Genomic DNA, 17,926 nt, shown 5'->3' on the forward strand with positions numbered 1-17,926 from the left:
CCACATTGTAGTTGTTAAGCCTTTGAATTTGTATAATTTTAGAAACATCAAACACTTCATTTGGGTGATTAGGTAACTAATTTGATTTTATCCTAAGTAATTAACTATGCTCTACTTCATACGAAGTATATCATATACCATAGCTAGTGATTATGATGCGTACGAGATATTTTATGTAAATATTGTAGTTTTATACGATTAAGTATATCAAAAGTTCATCAACATACAACTTGCTCGAGTGTATAATTATATATATTGTGACACCAAAAAGTCAACCTCGGGTTTTCCCTTATAGAATAGAGATCAAGATTTATATAAAAGAACAAAGATGGAATATAATTATATATATATATATATATATATATATATATATATATATATATATATATATATATATTGTGACAATTACAGCTTAAAGTATCTCACAAAGCTTCTTAATTACACTAAACTAAAGGCAACTAAATTAAAGTCAATTTACCATTAAATATACCAACATATCCTATAAAAACCCTCCTACCTTACACAATAACAAAGAGATTAGGATTTTCTAAAAATAAACTCAATGTCTATAAACACCAACTACTTCATCCTTTAGCATATACAACCTCATCAACTTACATTTGAGCTCGAATTTACCGTGTGGATCGGTACGAATATATTATCAGACTACATATACAACCTTGTGCATTAAGTATATTTAACATATATGATAATGATGATTTTGATTAATTGAATTATGTGATGACACAGGGAGAGGAGAGTACCTAGTAGAAGGATAAATGATGGGGAGATCACCGTGCTGCGATGAAAGTGGGCTGAAGAAAGGGCCATGGACACCGGAGGAAGACAAGAAGCTAGTTGATTACATTGACAGACACGGCCATGGAAGTTGGCGAGCTCTACCAAAACTGGCTGGTTTGAACCGCTGTGGCAAGAGCTGCAGGCTCCGCTGGACCAACTACCTTCGTCCTGATATCAAACGCGGAAAGTTCTCTGAAGATGAAGAACAAACCATCATCAACCTTCACTCTGTACTTGGCAACAAGTATGTCCATATTTTACTAACAGCAAATTTTACTGCATTGTACGTGTCTAATATCTTCTTATGCATTAATTTGTATTAATGTCTGGTAAATTGCAGGTGGTCTGCAATAGCAAGCCATCTTCCAGGGAGGACGGACAACGAGATTAAAAACTTCTGGAACACCCACCTGAAAAAGAAGCTTCTGCAGATGGGTATTGACCCGGTGACTCACAGGCCGAGGACAGACCTTAATCTGCTAGCTAATCTTCCGCAGTTACTCATGGCTGCCAACCTCAGTAATAGTCTCATGATGAACAACAGTACTGGAAATGGGATACCTACTTTGGAGGATACTCTCAGGTTATTGGAATCCGATGCCACCCAACTCGCGAAATTCCACATATTTAACAACATGTTGCAGGTGTTGAGCCCGAGCCCGAGCAGCAGCAGCAACCCACCTGGTGTAGCCTCTCAGATTACTAATCTGCTTTGTAATTCAACCATGCCCTTCCAAAACCAATTGAATGATAATATAATCAGAATGGCTAATTCTCAAGTGGATAACGGGTTCACAGGTCAGTTTCCACCTTCGAATCATCTAGTTTCCAGCAGCTATGAAGAAGCTCCTGCAACTCATCAGTTTCAGCCAAATTCCAAACATAACCACCGCCAAAGGAGTAATACAAGTAATGATCATCATCACAATGATAAACAAACGAATGGTGAGATTCTTACACCGGACAGTATGATGCCTGGTCTAGTGCCGGCCTCACCAGACCACTGCAGTGCCCTTCAAACAGAATTCATGAGCAACAGCAACAAGCTAATGAACCAAAAGGATGACGCGATGATGTCATCAAATCCTTCTTCAGCCACAACTACTGCTACTCCTTTTGGAATGGCTGCTGCAGATTGGACCAATGACCTTATAGATGACGCTGCACACTTTTACTGGAGAGACATCATTGAGTAAGCCTCCCTTTACCTATATACCTCCATTGTTTTGCCAATATATTATGTGACCGTGCTCATATGTTTTTTTTTCCTTTTTCCTTCATTGGCAGCCAAGCACCCTCCCCTTCATGGCCTATCTCATCATAGAGCATGTAAATTTTGTTTGAATATGTCCAGAGACGAATAATTTTCACACAGGAAGATTTTTAAATTAGTGTAATTTGTAGTGTTACATCCAGGACAAATATAATTGATACCATATACATGGAAGAAGTCCTCTTGTATAAAATCTGTGTCACTTCATTCCGGCCTGTATGTTGTAATATTTGGTTACAGAATATAGATTATTGAGATTAGCAGTATATCAGATACCGTGGAGGAGAACATGTCCTGTAAGGCTGCACGAACCAGATTGGCCGCATCATTCTAGGTACTCTCGGGTGCATGAAATAGTCTGCAATAGGTCTTTTTCAATATCAGTTAACAAATAAGACACGTAAAAACAAGTCATATTTCTGAAATATAACTATACATAAGGCATTCCATATGATGGTTACATTACCAAATGAGCAAAAAGGCGAGCCTGCGTATAAGATAGAGCATATCTGGGATAACTGAATGAAAACTCCATCTACCTTCTGAGTTCTTAGATTAGAGAAAAGTCAAAACAGTTTGTTAACCATTAGGTAAGACTATTTTTCTTATGGTGTTACAGCAGCCAGCAAAGAAAGCAACTTTCCTAGGCATCCCCTGTCTTCTTCCATTTTGTTTCTAGAATACGAAAAAGTAGTAGTAATATGCTACCATTTAAATGATTATTATTGAAAAAAGATATTCCTCTTTCAAGCTAACTTTCAAGGTCCAATATCTTGACAAAGAAAGGCAAGTGATTAAATTAGAGCAGATATACTGATATACAAGCTACTTATATCATATCAGTAGGTATACTATTTCGGCGTTGACCCTGCTTAAGCAACCAACTTCTTACCTACTAATTGTAAGTAATCAGTGTGTATGATGATGCTCCTAATGTCAAGGACTTGTTACCAAGTTTGCCTGACGCTATTACATATCGACTTGTTACGACTTTTAGTACTGGAAATGCTGTCAAAAAGAAGTGATGGGCAGATAACCTGATTTACAATAGCATACCGAGTCTCGGAGTATAGCCTTTTTATACCATCCCAGCCTTTCCGATTTGGAATGCATAGATCTGTATAAAAACGATAAACATTTCATACAAAATAAACAATTAACACAATAATGTGAATAATGGCTCACAGACAGAATTCAGGGAGGCAGAGTCGCTAGAAGAAATAATTAAACACAATAATGTGAATAATGACTTTCGAAATTATTGCTGCTGATAGCAATTTTTCAAAGCTTATATAAACAAAGACAATGTTCGGCGCCTGATTATAATAAGCAAGGGAGGCTATCACCAAACAAACTAACAAAGGCTACACTTACTTATATATCTCCCAGCCATATAGGACCCATATTAATAGTTGTGGGGCACCTGTTAATGGAAGTACACAATGTTTTCCTTTTGCAGATAGCTAACCACTGAATTTAACATAATCTTTCACATGTATATCACGAAGAAGACGAACCTTATTTGTCAACAAAGGATCATAAGACTCGGGGTACATCAATCTTGCTAACGGAGACTAACATGACTGCAGATTAACGCCACAAAGCAAATGAAATAAATTCATCCAAACAGCAGAACAGATAACCTTACTTGTGTGAAATCAACGAATCTATCATCATTCTCAACATGGCAGTGTTTTAGAGAGAAACCAACAACCCATAAACCGTTGTTCATGTTTGGTTCGCTCCCTACACCTGGAGTATCAGAATCGAGCAGAGGGTGATCTCAGAAGAAAAAAAATCGGGAACTAAACAAGATGAGATGCCTGTTGAAACTAAGATACAGGAAGTCTTCGATAGGGAAGGCAATCGTTAAATCTCTACACTGTTAAGTAAAGTAGAATAATGAATAGCAAGTGACGGATTCAGGGCGCACAGCAAGGACCAACAGTTGGTCTAATCATCATGAAAGTCACTAATGGTCATAGACTCAGTGTGTGACAATCACAACCACAACCACAAGCAGGACACCTTTCTTTAATGCCGCTGTATAGTCATGGACTCATCAGTCAGTCATACAATCCACTTGGCCTCCTCCAATATCTTTTTATGGAGGACAAGCGAAATCATGATGGACTTGAATTCAGATGATTAAGCAAGGAATTGACATCAATTTTTTAAATACATTTTGCCTTCACTTGCATCTCAGATTCTTCAATGAAGTTTATCTATCAGACTTGTCAGAAGGAAGGCTTAAAATATAGCAAAATATAAGAGTCAATCAATTGTAGAGTCTAATTTACAACTAGAAACCCTATATTAGTCGAATCTAAGGTCAGATCCTACCAGAAATGTAGGCCACATAACTGCACTAAAGCATTTTAGCTAAATTGAGGATTGCTAAGAAAAAACAGAGCAGAGACATAAGCAACAATCCACTTGGACTCCTCCAATATCTTTTTATGGTGGACGAAATCATGATAGAACTCGATTCAGAGGCTTTGGCAAGAAATTAATGTCAATTATTAGATACCTGTTGCCTTCCCTTGTATCTCAGCTTCTCAATGAAGCTATCATTATTGCCAGAAGGCAGGCTTCAAGTATAGCAAAACATAATTGTCAGTGCAACTGTTAAAGCTAAGCAACCTTCAAACTTATGCACTAAGAAATACCAAGTTACTGCAACTCTACAAGAAACCCAATACAGAAATGAAAATGTAATGAAAAACTATCAAGGATTTTACGACAGTGATTCCGAATTCGAGGAATATTAAGATAATCATAAGCAGATTAAAGATTAACAGTAGAAGAAAAAAGGCATTATCCATTCATTTATATGATTTCAACTTAACTACAGGGCAGTAAGTAACACACCATAAGATACATGCTAAACATTGGAATGCAGCAAATGTTTATAGCATCAAACAGGTAGAACTGTAACGCAAGTTCAGGCTTTTTCAACGGCGGAACTACTACGGTGAACAACATCCAAGAAGAAATCAGTCAACATTTCCTCAAACCCAGGCAATTTGGCAAAACCTGGGAAGTAATTGATATCAATGATGAGGTACCTATTACCACCAGATACCGAACTGTCTCGAATAAGGTCGAAGTTAAACAGATTAATATCAGTCCCTTCTCGTAATCCTTTAGCCAAATTATTCACAAAATCCAGGGGAGGCATCTCAATGTTATCAATCTCCTGTTGCATTTCAGTAGTGGCCAAGTTTGAAATCTGCGCAAATGGCATAAAACCTTCCTCCTCAAATTGCAGAAAGAATGGATGATCAGAATCATTGAAATCAGGCAATGACTTCCTTTGAACACATCTGACATTTTCCCCAGCGACATAGATTTTAAACAACACGCCGCCATGGTTAACGAACTCCTGTAGAACGATAGGAGCAAACTCTCTCACTTTCTTCAACCCATTATTGTTGAAAACTACCGACATTTGATGAGAATTGAGGCTTCCATTGGCAATCAACGGTTTCGCAATCAGCGGAAATTTCACCCCCAAATTCGCCACCTTCTCATCATAATCCTCTTCGCTGAGTAGAATCTGGTTAGGTGTTCCAACACTTGGCGTCAACGCCGCATCGGACGACGCCGGTTTGAGGTTTTTGACAGCGTCGAGCATGGAAATCCGGTTGTGAAGGCGTTGGATTGCGGCGGGGGAATCGATGACAGGGACATTAGGGTTTCGCGCCTTGAAATCGAGCAATTCGCGATTCCAATCGTCGCCATAGACTTTATGAATTACGCAGTGGAAGGGGCCTTGTTGGAGTAGAGGTTGATCAATATCAATGGGGATGAAATCGATGCCTCGGGTTTTGGCGTATGATACCAAGCTTGGTTTGATGAAACTATCTACCTTCTTTGAAGGTAAAGCGTATCCTACTGATATTATCTCGTTGTTCTGTTCCGCCATTGATGGAGAATTTCAAGGTTTTTAACAATGGAGTTTGGTTGAGGTGAAGGTGTGAATGTAGGAAATGCTGGTTTCGCTGAAGATGACGGGTATAAAATAGAGTGCGGGATAGGAGGTCGAGATTGACTGAAGCAAGGCAAGTGGGTTGTTGGAGGAATTGAATTAGATTCTTCTCATTCTCTTTCTTTTTCTATAACCGACATCAGATGTGCACTTCTTACTCGAATGTCAAACACGTGTCCGACTCACTCTTTTTCTTGAACTAGTTTTAGAGCCCGTTCTTTGGCCATGTTTGGTTAGGAGCTGATAGCTGGTTTGACTAGCTGTTAGCGGTTAGATGTTTGCATTAGCTGATTTAACTAGCTGGTTGCATTAGCTATTTGTGTAAAAGCGTTTGGTATTAGCTGATAACGGTTAGCTGTTTAATAGGTAAAATGACCATTAAGAACATTGACATACTTTATTTCTTATTAATATTAGACAAATATGTTTTGTGTTAATTTTTTTCTCTTTATATTTATCTAATAAACATTGACTAAATAAAATAAATTTATTTTTAAAAAAAAATTATTCTCATTTTAAAATTTTTAATAATATATATTTTTCAAATAGAGAAATATTACTAATGAAATTTTAAGCATGATTGCAATATACTTCAATTGCTTCATAGTACTAATATAAATATTTTTACAACAAAAAACGAATCTAGTAAATAGGGTGAAATGAAAAAAAAAGAGTGAGTAATGTTTTTAGGAGAAAAATAGGTAGGGTAACAAGGTTGATAGTGGTTGTAATTATAGGCAATGGTAGGACAAAATAGTCATTTTTATCAACTTTCTCAAACCTCTAATTGCAAAAAGCTCTTATATTGAGGCCCTGTTTGGTTAGGAGCTGTTAGATGTTAGCTGATAGCTGGTTTGACTAGTTGTTATCGGTTAGCTGTTTGCATTAGCTGATTTGACTAGCTGGTTTCATTAGCTGTTTGTGTAAAAGTGTTTGGTAAATTAGCTGATAGCTGTTAGCTGTTTAATATGTAAAATGACCATTAAGGACATTGACATACTTTGTTTCTTATTAATATTAAACAAATATTTTATTGTGTTAATTTTTTCTCTATATATTTTTCTAATAAACATTGACTAAATAAAATAAATTTATTTTTTAAAATTATTCTTTATTTTAATTTTTTAATAATATATATTTTCAAATAGATAAATATTACTAACGAAATTTTAAGCATGATTGCAATATACTTCAATTGCTTCAAAGTACTAATATAAAATTTATTACAACAAAAAACGAATCTAGTAAATATGGTGAAATGAAAAAGAAAGTGTGAGTAATGTTTTTAGGAGAAAAATATGTAAGGTACCAAGGTTGATAGTGGTTTAATAATAGGCAATAGTAGGACAAAATAGTCATTTTCATCCACTATCTCAAACCTCTAATTGCAAAAAGCTCCTATATTGAGCTTTTTGAAAATTAGCTTTTTCACCCCCAAAACTCTCTTCCAATCCTCTCCTAACCAAACACTCCCAATTAGCTTTTTCTAAAGGTCAAACTTCTAATTCACCTCAAAAAGCTCTTTTTCCCTCAAACCTCTCCTAACCAAACACCCCCTGAGTTTTTTCAAAATTAGCTTTTTCACCCAAAAACTCTCTTCCAATCCTATCCTAACCAAACACTCTCAATTAGCTTTTTCTAAAGGTCAAACCTCTAATTCACCCCAAAAAGCTCTTTCTTCCTCAAACCTCTCCTAACCAAACACCCCCATAGTTTTTGTTAAGCCGTTTCTTAAAGTGTTAATTTTATTGAGAGCTTGTGATTTTAGTTAGAGTATATGATTTATATAGAGGTGATCAAATTTCTAAGTTGAAAAAATATATAAATAATATGGTGAATTAATATTACTCCCTCCGTTCCTAAATAAGTGTCACTTTTGGGCTTCGGCACGGTGCTTAAGAAAATTGTAAAGTGCTTAAGAGTTAATGATTGAGAATGTTTTTTTTTGGGGAAAAGATAAAGTAGATAATTGTTTAATTGAATAAAGTACAAATAAAAGTGTATGTGGTGATCGAAAAGTGGAAAAGTGTAGAATGTGTTAGTAAAAGTAATTATGATTTATAAAAAAGTGGGAAAAGTGTATGGAAAAGTGTGAAAAGCGTATGGAAAAGTGGAAAAAGTACATGTTCAAAAATAGAAATGTGACACTTATAAGGGAACGCCAAAAATGGAAAAGTGACACTTATTTAGGAACAGAGGGAGTAAAAGTTAGGTAAACTAATATAAGACTTTTCTTAACTTTACTACATCATAGCTAACTTTTATATTGATATTCTTAACTTTAAAGAGTATATTGATATTCCTAATTTTTTCACGTAAGTGAAATCTCAAAAGTTGAAATTGGCCTTTTTGAATAAATTTTTTTAAAAGTTAGTCTTTTTGCATTTAAAGTTAGCCTTAATGTAGTATTCCCTCTGTATTTATTTAAGGGATACACTTGCCTTTTTCGGCCGTATTTATTTAAGAGATACACTTGCCATTTTTAGTAACTTATCAACCCCACCATCTAATTAAATAATCTATTTACACCCCATTCCCACCCCGTCCCCTAAAATGACATGGTGCCCACTTGTTTTACTTATTAAAATATCTACCAAACCCCACTTGTTTTATTACTCTACTTCATTCAATTCTTTTTCTTAATACCTGTGCCCTCCCAAGTGTATCTCTTAAATAAATACGGAGGGAGTAAAAGTTAGGTGAAACTGGTAAAACTTTTTTTAACTTTTACTACACCATAGCTAACTTTTATATTGATATTCGTAACTTTAAGGAATATATTGATATTTCTAAAAAAATTCACTTAAGTGAACCCTCATACCCTAAAGTTAACCCTTAATAGAGTAAAAGTTGATGTAACTTTTAACATAACTAGTGGTTGGCCGCGCGCAAGGCGCGCGGTGTGACTGAGAATTTTAGACTTAGCATGAATGATGTTCTAGTGTTTATGAATATTTCGTATATGGTATAATATATTATGAATGGTACAAAAGCAAATTATTTATTAGCTACTGAGTACAACATATAGTACACAACTTAGAGTTGTGTTTTGGCAAAAACATAGTTATTTACTACATGTCCAAAAGATTGGCAACTAATTTACTAAGCCAAAAGGTATCTTATAGGAACACATAGCTTTTCTATACAATTTTAAAAGATAAATTGTTACTATAAAAAGCCCAAGAGAGTTCCAAAAGAAGTCATCAAGAAACGGGTTCCTCAAAAGCAATGGATTTTAATATTTGATCACCCATCTCAAAATCCTTATCTTTGATAATGATATTGTTGTGCCTATCAACTCCTTTGTTACTTCCACAAAGTCTTCCAATTCACCCTGGAATTGAAATTTGTGTTAGCATTAGGGTATTTAAAATATATATGCAGGGAAATAAGAAGGTACGTATCTTGACAAGTTTGCGCGCGGTATGCTTAGGAATAATTAATTTGGTATCAACTTTGTTTTAATGCTCTATATATATTTGTACTATTACTAATGATATGTAGAGTGACGAGTTCTACCGACTTTGATTTAATTCTTATTGCACAATATATGCTATGTTATTACTTTTTTTTGGGATAAAAAAAGGTGTAGAAATTGGATTTGGTTATCTATTTAGTTAAAATAGAACAATGTTAGATTAGTCTTTGTTACAATACAAAGAGTTTACTTTAACATACAGTAATGAATATTTGTATTCTATGGTTTGTGTAGAAAGAGCAATTCTTAATATTGACATAACAAATATCATTTTCAAACTCTTTAATTTGAATAATAAATAAGTACATAGTAGCAAACTGTGAAAACCGAAAAGTTCGGACAAAAATAGTTACAGGTTAAAATTTGAGAGAGCATAAGATTAATTCGCATAACTATCATTATGGACTCATACACTACATGAAAATAACTTTAACATTTAAGCATAAGATTAATTCGCATAACTATCAAATTAATCACCGGAGAAAATTGTAACATCGGGATTGTTTCAAGTTTAACAGCAGTAATCTGTTCGTAACCATACAGAACTATGAACCTGTAAACACAATGCATTTGGTACTAACACAGCAAGGAGGAATGTTAAAACTTGTTATCAGCTCCAATGTTGAACCTCATTTCTCATCCAGCTCAGTAATATGCTGTCAATCAGAAGCCCTCCCAGAGTAAAAGAACTACAATAACATAACCACTTTTCCACGATATGTCTCATGAGAACAACATGATCTTGGACTTAATGGGCAAAAAGCGTGTCATAAACTCAATGAACTAAGGAAAACAAAAAAATTAGACCAAACCAGACCAGAAATAATCTGATAACAACAACCAAGAACATATGAACATATCAGACCATAAACAATCAGACCATATCAGCAAATCCAATTAGATAAGGCCATATCGGAAAATATCAGATCTAGAACTCAATTTCTTACTGAAAATATATTTTCTTTTCACTTTGAGCTGATTCTCTGAACAAAAAATGATCCATAATATCACTATATATTTTCTCATGTCTGGAATCTGGATTGCAAAATCCAACAGAAATTACAATATCCTCAATAGAAAGAAGAGAAATGTGTAGGGATATAATGCTGATTCAAAAAGATTTAACTCTCATACTCCATAACAAGGGAGGTATCAATTATTGAACTACTTCATTTGTGTGCAAATAATGATTAAGAGTTAAAAAAATTAAGTACTTATGCAACTTCACCATGTAACAAAGTCGTGTTGCTTTCAACCCCCTCCCCCCAATCACAAACTAAAATTACACAAATAAACTTCGTTTTAATTTTCTCTGTCTTTTTATTCTCTTTAAGATGCTTTTGTTTATAGCATTTCTTCTCTACTAACTCACTAATCTTTCTCCTCATGATACTAGTAACTAAATTATATTGCACCAACTACAATGCCCCTTATAATTACAATGTTCTTCCCTTGCTTTTATCTTAATAAACAACAGTGGAGATAACAAAATCCCAATGTTAGTAAGCAAAACAAGAACTGGATCAGAATTATAAAATGCATGACATTGGTAGAAAAATTTCCTTGAAATAGGGATATAATTAGCACTAGGAAGCTCCCATCATTATTATCACCAAACTGATGTTATTAGCCTAAGTCCTTTCATGCATATAGGGGATGGAGTATAATTTACATTTATGGAGTAACAACCTAGCATTTTCTAAAAAGGCTTTAGACATGCAACAAAATGGATTAGAAAATCTAACCTGCAAGTTATATGAAGACAACCATCAGCCTTCTCCACGTAAATCCTACAATTAGGGCACCTCCTTCATTGTTTACCTTTAGCAAGATTCATCGCCATCATATCCTCCTTCTCTCTCTCATCTTTCCCAACACATCAAACTCCTCGCAGGTTATGCCGTCGTGCCACGGAATTTTGCACCTTGGGCAAAACAACCTCCTACAACTCAGACACTCCGATTCTCTGACCTCCACCCCACCATCACCCACCATTAAAACAGAGCAATTTGTATACGGACAGTAAATTTCTGCCCCCCATGAATAATTGTTCAAAAAGAGCATTTTTCCACCTCACAAACACCTCTTTAGGTAAAATTAAGCTGCAATTTTCTGGTTCTATAGCTAGCTTGCACTTGGGATCAGGGCATTTTACCATATCACAGTTTTCCCTAATCTTCAACGCGACACTTTTTATTATGCAATCAGTGCAAAATAAATGATTAAAATTAGTCAAACCTTTGAAAATATCTGAACTTTCCTTGTAATCTAACAAATTCCACATAAAATAAGTTGGGATTGAGACGATTCACCCCTCTCTCTGTTTTCATAATTCTCATCCTCTATTTTTGGGGTTTGAAACAAAAAATTCTCATGAATGGAAGAAATTGAAGAAGAGGAGAAAAGAGCTGAAGGTGTAATTTTTCAGCGTAATTCTTTCGTTTCGCACTTGACATGCAAGTTTATACATAACCTTCAAGTAAATTTAAAGCAATAAAAAAAATGTGTTAATTCTATTCCAGTAATCTAATTCTCATCTAGGAGTGATGTATAAGAAGGGCTTGCATAATCAAAAAATTCAAACTCAACATCTTTAATTAAGCAACAATTAATTGTTGCTAAATTCCAAACAAGGTCGAAGATAAATTTAAAGCAATTAAAATATTTTGTGTTAATTACTTAATTCGATCTATTCCAGTAATCCAGTGATGTATTAGATTAGAAGGGCTCATATAGTCGAAAATTTCAAACTCAACATCATTAATTAAGAAACAATTAATTGTTGCTAAATTGCAAACAACATCGAAAAAAATGCAACAATCAGATAGGAAGGATTTTACCCGTTTGAGAAGCGAAGTGAGGAATAGAGAAGATGAAAGAGATAAACCAGGAGAGAGAAATTTCAGAAACTCTTCAATCAGATCTGTAATGGAAGATCAATAGGGGAGAGAGGAGAGAGAAATGGAAACATGAGAAAGTTGGAGACAAAAAAAAATAAAGAAAAATAAAAAAGAATTGAAATTGGTAATCACACGTGGGAATTGGCACATGAGAGTACTATTCATAAGCTACAGTATAAATCTTCCCACTTGTTAAAGAGTAAAGATATACTTTGACATTGATGCCAATGGTATCCTCAATGTCTCTGTTGAGGACAAAACTACCGGCCAAAAGAGCATAAGATGAAGGTAGAGGACAAGAATGCCCTTGAGAATTGAACTATGCTTACAACATGCGAAATACAATCCTAAGTTGGACGCAACCGACAAGAAGATTGAGGATGCTATTGAACGGGCAATTCAATGGCTGGACAGAAACCAGCTTGCTGAAGCGGACGAGTTCGATGACAAGATGAATGAGCTGGAGGTATCTACAACCAAATCATTGCAAAGATGTACCAAGGCGGTGCTGGTCCTGATATGGGTGGTAGCGTGGATGAAGATGCTTCTTCCGCTGATGGTACAAGCGGTGTTGCCGTGCTGGTCCTAAGATTAAAGAGAGAAAAAGGAAAGGAAGAACGACATATTTCTTTTATATTCACACGTGTGAGTAAAGCCCAAAACAATAAAAGCCTGATAGTTAGGTTTGGCGTACAATAATTTATTAACAAGATTTTGTGATATTCAAATTCAAACCATTATCTTGTTTCCCAATAGTCTAGACCTTAGTTTTAGTAATAGAAAAAGCGCCTGTTTTCCTGTGGATACGATCTTTATTTCCCTTACTATCTTATTAGTGGACTTAGGTTTATCTTTGATTAGGAGATACGACTTAAGCCTGTCAATAGCGTTAGCCGTTATCACGGTGGCGGTAATATGTTGGTAATTCCTTTGTTATTAAGTTGGAAAATGTTTTATAAAAAACAAGAAATTATTAGGGTGTTGTAACGTATTGACACTAAAATAGGCTCTGAAGAGTTCAAATGAGATGAAAAGTGCATACGGAACGGGAGTAAAAACTATATAAAATATGAATGTATTAATATGTTTGGTTCATGTTGAGATCGATGATGTCTAACTTATCTTTACATGAACTTTGTGAATAATTTTTTTGCCGATCGTTTGTGGTGATTAGTTGTAATAACACAATATTAATTTTTTCATATATACCTTCGCACGCATCATGTGTATATAAAACTAGTTATCTATTAATCTAACCTTTATACCTCTTTAACTTTTATTGCTCCTTACAGAGTTACAGGTTATCAAGCAGGTTAAGCCGGTCATAATTGATTACGTGTTACGTAACTATTACAGTTTGAGGTTTGCTGAATCTATACTGGGTATACCATTAAAAAGGTATACTAAGGATAAAATAGTAATTTTTATTGGCAAATTAAGGGTTAAATGGTAAATTCATGTAATAAATTGAGTCTGTCTCACGAAAAATAACATTTATTTTTAACTTGTGAGTACCAAACTATGTTGATTGGAATCAAATAAAAATGAATCCATGTTACCAAATTATGTTGTTTGGTACGTATCACATGAGAAAATACAAGTACTTTGCTTGTACCAAACTATGAGATTTGGTACTAAATAAAAATGCAGAATGTTAGTATACCATTTCAATGGTATACCTAGTATAGATTAAGACTTCCTCATTGCAGTTTTGCGTGCGGGTCCCATTTCTCACGTGATTCTTTAAAATCCCCTCCGTTATTCCTACAGTATTTCTTTTCTTTCTCTACACTTCCCTGGTTCTTTCACCCCTCACCTCCCTTCATCATCTTCCTTCACCATTCACCATTCACCATTCACCATTGAAGACTTAGCTTCAAAAAGGGTGACTACAGCAGGGGCGTCGCCCGTTGGGAAAGGTGTTTCGAGGCAGTAAAGGGTGACTACCACCGAGCTCACCTTACCCTCTCCTTTGCTCTAGCCAAAAAAAACCACATCAAAACTACTATCAACCCCGAAAACAACCTCTACCCAGCGAAAACCACCACCCCTATTCTCTCTCCTAACCTCTTCCGCCTGGCCAGAACTACCCCTACCAGCCCAACGCGAACGCAAGCCACTCTAAAATTCAGTTGTTGGGTGAAGAAAAGACAAGCCATTCTAAAATTCAGTTGTTGGGTGAAGAAAAGGCAAGCCATAGTCTTCACCGTTGGCACATCGCAAGTCACTTTACATCACTCGGTAAGCATTGTTCTTCTCCCTCTCTACTCTCTCCATTCATTAATTACTTTGATTTCATTTGTTTTCCCTAAACTCAATTGACTGGATAATTTTACAACTAAAATTACAATGATTGAAATTTAGGGTTGAACTGGTACATTTTGGCTTTGTAATTTAAGAGAGAATTTGTTAGTGACGTTGGGTTTTCTTGAGCTTATCAAATCCATGGCTGAAGTGTAGTATGATTTGTTTTTGCAGGATAAATGGATTTTGATGAGTTGAAAGATAACGTAGTTCGTATATTAACAAAGAGATATACTGAAAAGAGTGAAATAGATCATTTTAGTAGCACCGGTACAATCGTATACGATGATGGCGTTCTCCTATTAATTTTAACGTGTGGACACACGGTAAAAGATGAGTTTGTGGATGGCATAACAGTTAGTTTTGAGGTGTATGTAGGTGGGATGGTAGAAGAAGCAAAGGTGATCACCAACGAAGAGGACGCGACAAAAGAAATTGGTATCTTGAGTTGTAAATCTTTTCCTGGTAGAATTAGAAAAAGTGTGATGTTTGGAGATGGAAACTATGTCTTACGTCAACACTTGTTTATGATATCCCATCTTGGTGGATATGATCGAAAAACATATACCCGAGGGAAATTGCAGTCTTATGAGCTAAGGGGTACAGATAAGAACCTGCAGAATATCGAACGCATTATCGAATGTGATGTTACGGCGGGACCAGGTTGCTCCGGAGCCGTCCTTTTTGACGAGAAATGCAAAATAGTTGCTGTTTTTTTCGCTTCGACACATGTTCCCCTTTACGACTCACCACCTGGGCAACTTGGGAGGGATTCGGAATCTCTTTCATCAACTCATGGTGTGGGACTCGCTATTCCCATTGAAGTAGTATATCGGGTAATCTCAGATGTGCATGAAAGAAAATTTGGAAGGGGATTAATCGTTGATCAATTGAATATAAGTGGTGCTTTAAAAGATCTTGCAAGTAGAGTGTGTGATTCTTCATCTTCATCCACTATCCTTCCATACGAACAACCTGAGTCATCACATGATCAGGATCATGATCAAAGTCCTTCAGAAGATTTGGGCTATACCTTGTCATGGTGTCGTGTTCCTACAAGAAACATCAATGATGAGGTAACTCTACATCTCAAATCACTGTGAATATTTCAAATTTTGGTTTATAAACTTAGTGAAAATTTGTTGTGGTGATGTTTTTTGAAATTTTGTTATTTGATTGTAACAATAATAGAATTTTATGTTATCCCTTTTGCCTAAGTAATTTGGAATGTCCATACTAGGGTGCTAAGGTTGGTGAAGGAGAAGAGCTCCCTGGTGATAAGGTAATGGGAGATGATGCTGTAACCAGTCACTCCACATATGGTATCAGGCTTTTATGTCCTGGTCCCTATCATGGCATTTATTCAATTGAGGAGCTTGTGCAACTAAGTCATAAGGTACATTTGTGGTTACATGATATTTTGGACTTGTTTACTCGCATTATTTGAACTATGTAGTTGTTATGACATGCCCTTTTCTAATTTAGCACCCCAATCCATCAGCCAAAGTCAGTGTTAAACTTGTGTCTGAAGCTCGTGTCAGAGTGGTTGGTGCTGGGGTTGTCAAGAGGCATGTTTTGATTCCTGAACATGAAGGTGGTACTGGAGCTTCTCGATGGACAGACACACAGAATGATGGGTTTCCTTGGGAGATTGGCCCTGCTCAAACTCTGGTTGCTAAGTATTTTCAAGGTCACTCAGTTCTTCAAACAGACTGTCAACTGAAAACAGGAAGGGTAGATTTTTGTTTCAGCATTGTTTCCCTCATCACACTCGGATGCATAATGATGAGAAAGTGCCATAAGAACACCCGTTCTGTGGGCATTGTTACAATGGATCCTGTTCTCTGGGCAAAGTTTGCTGGTGAGCCTGTCCATGTAATCAACTTCTTCTTCATGCTAGCAGAGGAGTTCAAAGAGATTATGTTTCAACTAGGATTCAGGAAGCTTGATGACATGGTTGGGCGTTCAGTTATGCTTCAAGTTAATGAAGAAATGATGAACCGCAATGAGAAGCTCAAGAACATTGATCTCTCTCTTTTGCAGGAAAAGGAGTTAGTAGATGTGTTCAAGTGTCCTTCCTGGGTTCCTGATGTGCAAGAACATCCTGGTTTTGTTGCATATGAGTGTGAAGTGATTCAGTGTGATAATGGGAATGAAAGAATGAAAGACTTTACGGAGGTTATTCAATCTGCTCGGTGCATGGATTGTGGTACTACAAAACCAAGGTAAAACCGTAGGAAAAAGGAGCAACTGTTGTATTATACCCTAGCTTTTACGGTCCAGAATAAGACATAATTAACTATTAAGTCTATAACTACTGTTTTGGTTACTGCAGAGATCTTCTTATTGAAGGGGGGGACTTGTCCGGAATTCATTTTTCCATGGCATTCTTACATGCAAATACTAAGAGCTTGCTTGACAGTAATATACAAGATGGTCAATATATCTCTGCAAATTGCATTTGTACATCTATTCGACCCTTGGCCACAGGTTGGGTGCTCCCTTCTATCTTTTTGAATTTGAAAAGTTGCTAATATTTTTCAGAGTCTTATAAACATAGTTTTATGCAAAGATTGCTAATGTGGAGTTTTATATGCAAAGATTGTTGGAGTTATGACTTATGATTATGGAGTCTGTCATATATGTTTCTTTTGCGCTTGCTTATGCAAAGATTGCTGCTAATGTTGAGTTTCATATTCAGGAGAACCCAAGAATGAAGCCTGCTTTGAAGGACAACTGGACAAATGTGATGCTTCAGCAGCCACAAAGCATAAAGTGATTGATTATGCATGCTTGAGTCACAAAATAGCAGTGGTCCTCTTCCTTAATTAGTTAATTAGTTAGGGTCTGATGATAAACATTATTCTAACTTAGTTGATTCTCTTTAGTAGTATTCGGCTTTTAGTAGATTGTCTTAGAAACACTAAACAAGCTTGATGCCTTGATAAGGCGTTTAACTTTCCACGATAGTTAGGACAATATGTTATAGTGCTGGCTTGTCATGCATTTGGGAGGCTGTTGAAGCACAATATGTTATATTGCTGGCTTGGCCTGCTTTGTTGAATTATGTATTCTTATTTGTTGTTTTACGGGGCTGAATTTTATCTTACTCTAAACCTTGTGACCCTACTTTAAAGTTACGGGGATGTTTTGAGTTTTGATTTTTGAACCCTGAAAGC

At 35.8% G+C, this 17,926-nt stretch overlaps 3 protein-coding genes and 2 long non-coding RNA genes across 6 annotated transcripts; 2 read left to right on the plus strand and 3 right to left on the minus strand.

Annotated features, from left to right (window-relative positions):
- Positions 1-371: 371 nt before the first annotated feature.
- Positions 372-1,351, minus strand: LOC130469365 (uncharacterized). Its single transcript, XR_008929860.1, has 2 exons — positions 1,212-1,351; positions 372-993 (listed from the first exon to the last, which is right to left on the minus strand). It is a non-coding gene; the product is annotated as an uncharacterized lncRNA (long non-coding RNA).
- On the plus strand, positions 518-2,228 carry LOC110786065 (transcription factor MYB53). Its single transcript, XM_021990570.2, has 4 exons — positions 518-647; positions 751-1,045; positions 1,142-1,993; positions 2,089-2,228. Exons 2-4 carry the CDS (start codon positions 780-782, stop codon positions 2,123-2,125), a joined length of 1,155 nt encoding a protein of 384 aa, XP_021846262.1. The 5' UTR covers positions 518-647; positions 751-779; the 3' UTR covers positions 2,126-2,228.
- Positions 2,229-4,875: 2,647 nt separating this feature from the next.
- Positions 4,876-6,159, minus strand: LOC110786125 (inositol-tetrakisphosphate 1-kinase 1). The gene has a single exon (XM_021990652.2). It carries the CDS (start codon positions 6,000-6,002, stop codon positions 5,019-5,021), a length of 984 nt encoding a protein of 327 aa, XP_021846344.1. The 5' UTR covers positions 6,003-6,159; the 3' UTR covers positions 4,876-5,018.
- A 3,819-nt stretch (positions 6,160-9,978) lies between these two features.
- LOC110786126 (uncharacterized) lies at positions 9,979-12,711 on the minus strand. Its single transcript, XR_008929867.1, has 2 exons — positions 11,289-12,711; positions 9,979-10,199 (listed from the first exon to the last, which is right to left on the minus strand). It is a non-coding gene; the product is annotated as an uncharacterized lncRNA (long non-coding RNA).
- Positions 12,712-14,230: 1,519 nt separating this feature from the next.
- Positions 14,231-17,836, plus strand: LOC110786127 (uncharacterized). Of its 2 annotated transcripts, XM_021990654.2 has the most exons (7): positions 14,231-14,684; positions 14,922-15,823; positions 15,988-16,143; positions 16,233-16,703; positions 16,791-16,972; positions 17,083-17,237; positions 17,449-17,836. In XM_021990654.2, exons 2-7 carry the CDS (start codon positions 14,927-14,929, stop codon positions 17,577-17,579), a joined length of 1,992 nt encoding a protein of 663 aa, XP_021846346.1. In that variant the 5' UTR covers positions 14,231-14,684; positions 14,922-14,926; the 3' UTR covers positions 17,580-17,836. The 2 variants fall into 2 exon arrangements, with proteins under 2 accessions (XP_021846346.1, XP_021846345.1); XM_021990653.2 differs by having other exon boundaries at positions 14,232-14,684; positions 16,233-16,972.
- Positions 17,837-17,926: the final 90 nt, after the last annotated feature.

The sequence above is a fragment of the Spinacia oleracea genome, chromosome 3 (assembly GCF_020520425.1).
Source record: "Spinacia oleracea cultivar Varoflay chromosome 3, BTI_SOV_V1, whole genome shotgun sequence".
Taxonomy (NCBI): domain Eukaryota; kingdom Viridiplantae; phylum Streptophyta; class Magnoliopsida; order Caryophyllales; family Amaranthaceae; genus Spinacia; species Spinacia oleracea.

What these genes read in the sequence shown, in the direction of transcription:
- LOC110786065 (XM_021990570.2), top strand. Translation starts at nt 780, where the DNA reads ATGATGGGGAGATCACCGTGCTGCGATGAAAGTGGGCTGAAGAAAGGG. An exon ending in CACTCTGTACTTGGCAACAA is followed by an intron (nt 1,046 to 1,141) that starts GTATGTCCATAT and finishes GGTAAATTGCAG; the next exon opens with GTGGTCTGCAATAGCAAGCC. An exon ending in TACTGGAGAGACATCATTGA is followed by an intron (nt 1,994 to 2,088) that starts GTAAGCCTCCCT and finishes CTTCATTGGCAG; the next exon opens with CCAAGCACCCTCCCCTTCAT.
- LOC110786125 (XM_021990652.2), bottom strand. Translation starts at nt 6,002, where the DNA reads ATGGCGGAACAGAACAACGAGATAATATCAGTAGGATACGCTTTACCT.
- LOC110786127 (XM_021990653.2), top strand. Translation starts at nt 14,927, where the DNA reads ATGGATTTTGATGAGTTGAAAGATAACGTAGTTCGTATATTAACAAAG. An exon ending in TTGTGCAACTAAGTCATAAG is followed by an intron (nt 16,144 to 16,232) that starts GTACATTTGTGG and finishes TTTCTAATTTAG; the next exon opens with CACCCCAATCCATCAGCCAA. An exon ending in TGTGGTACTACAAAACCAAG is followed by an intron (nt 16,973 to 17,082) that starts GTAAAACCGTAG and finishes TGGTTACTGCAG; the next exon opens with AGATCTTCTTATTGAAGGGG.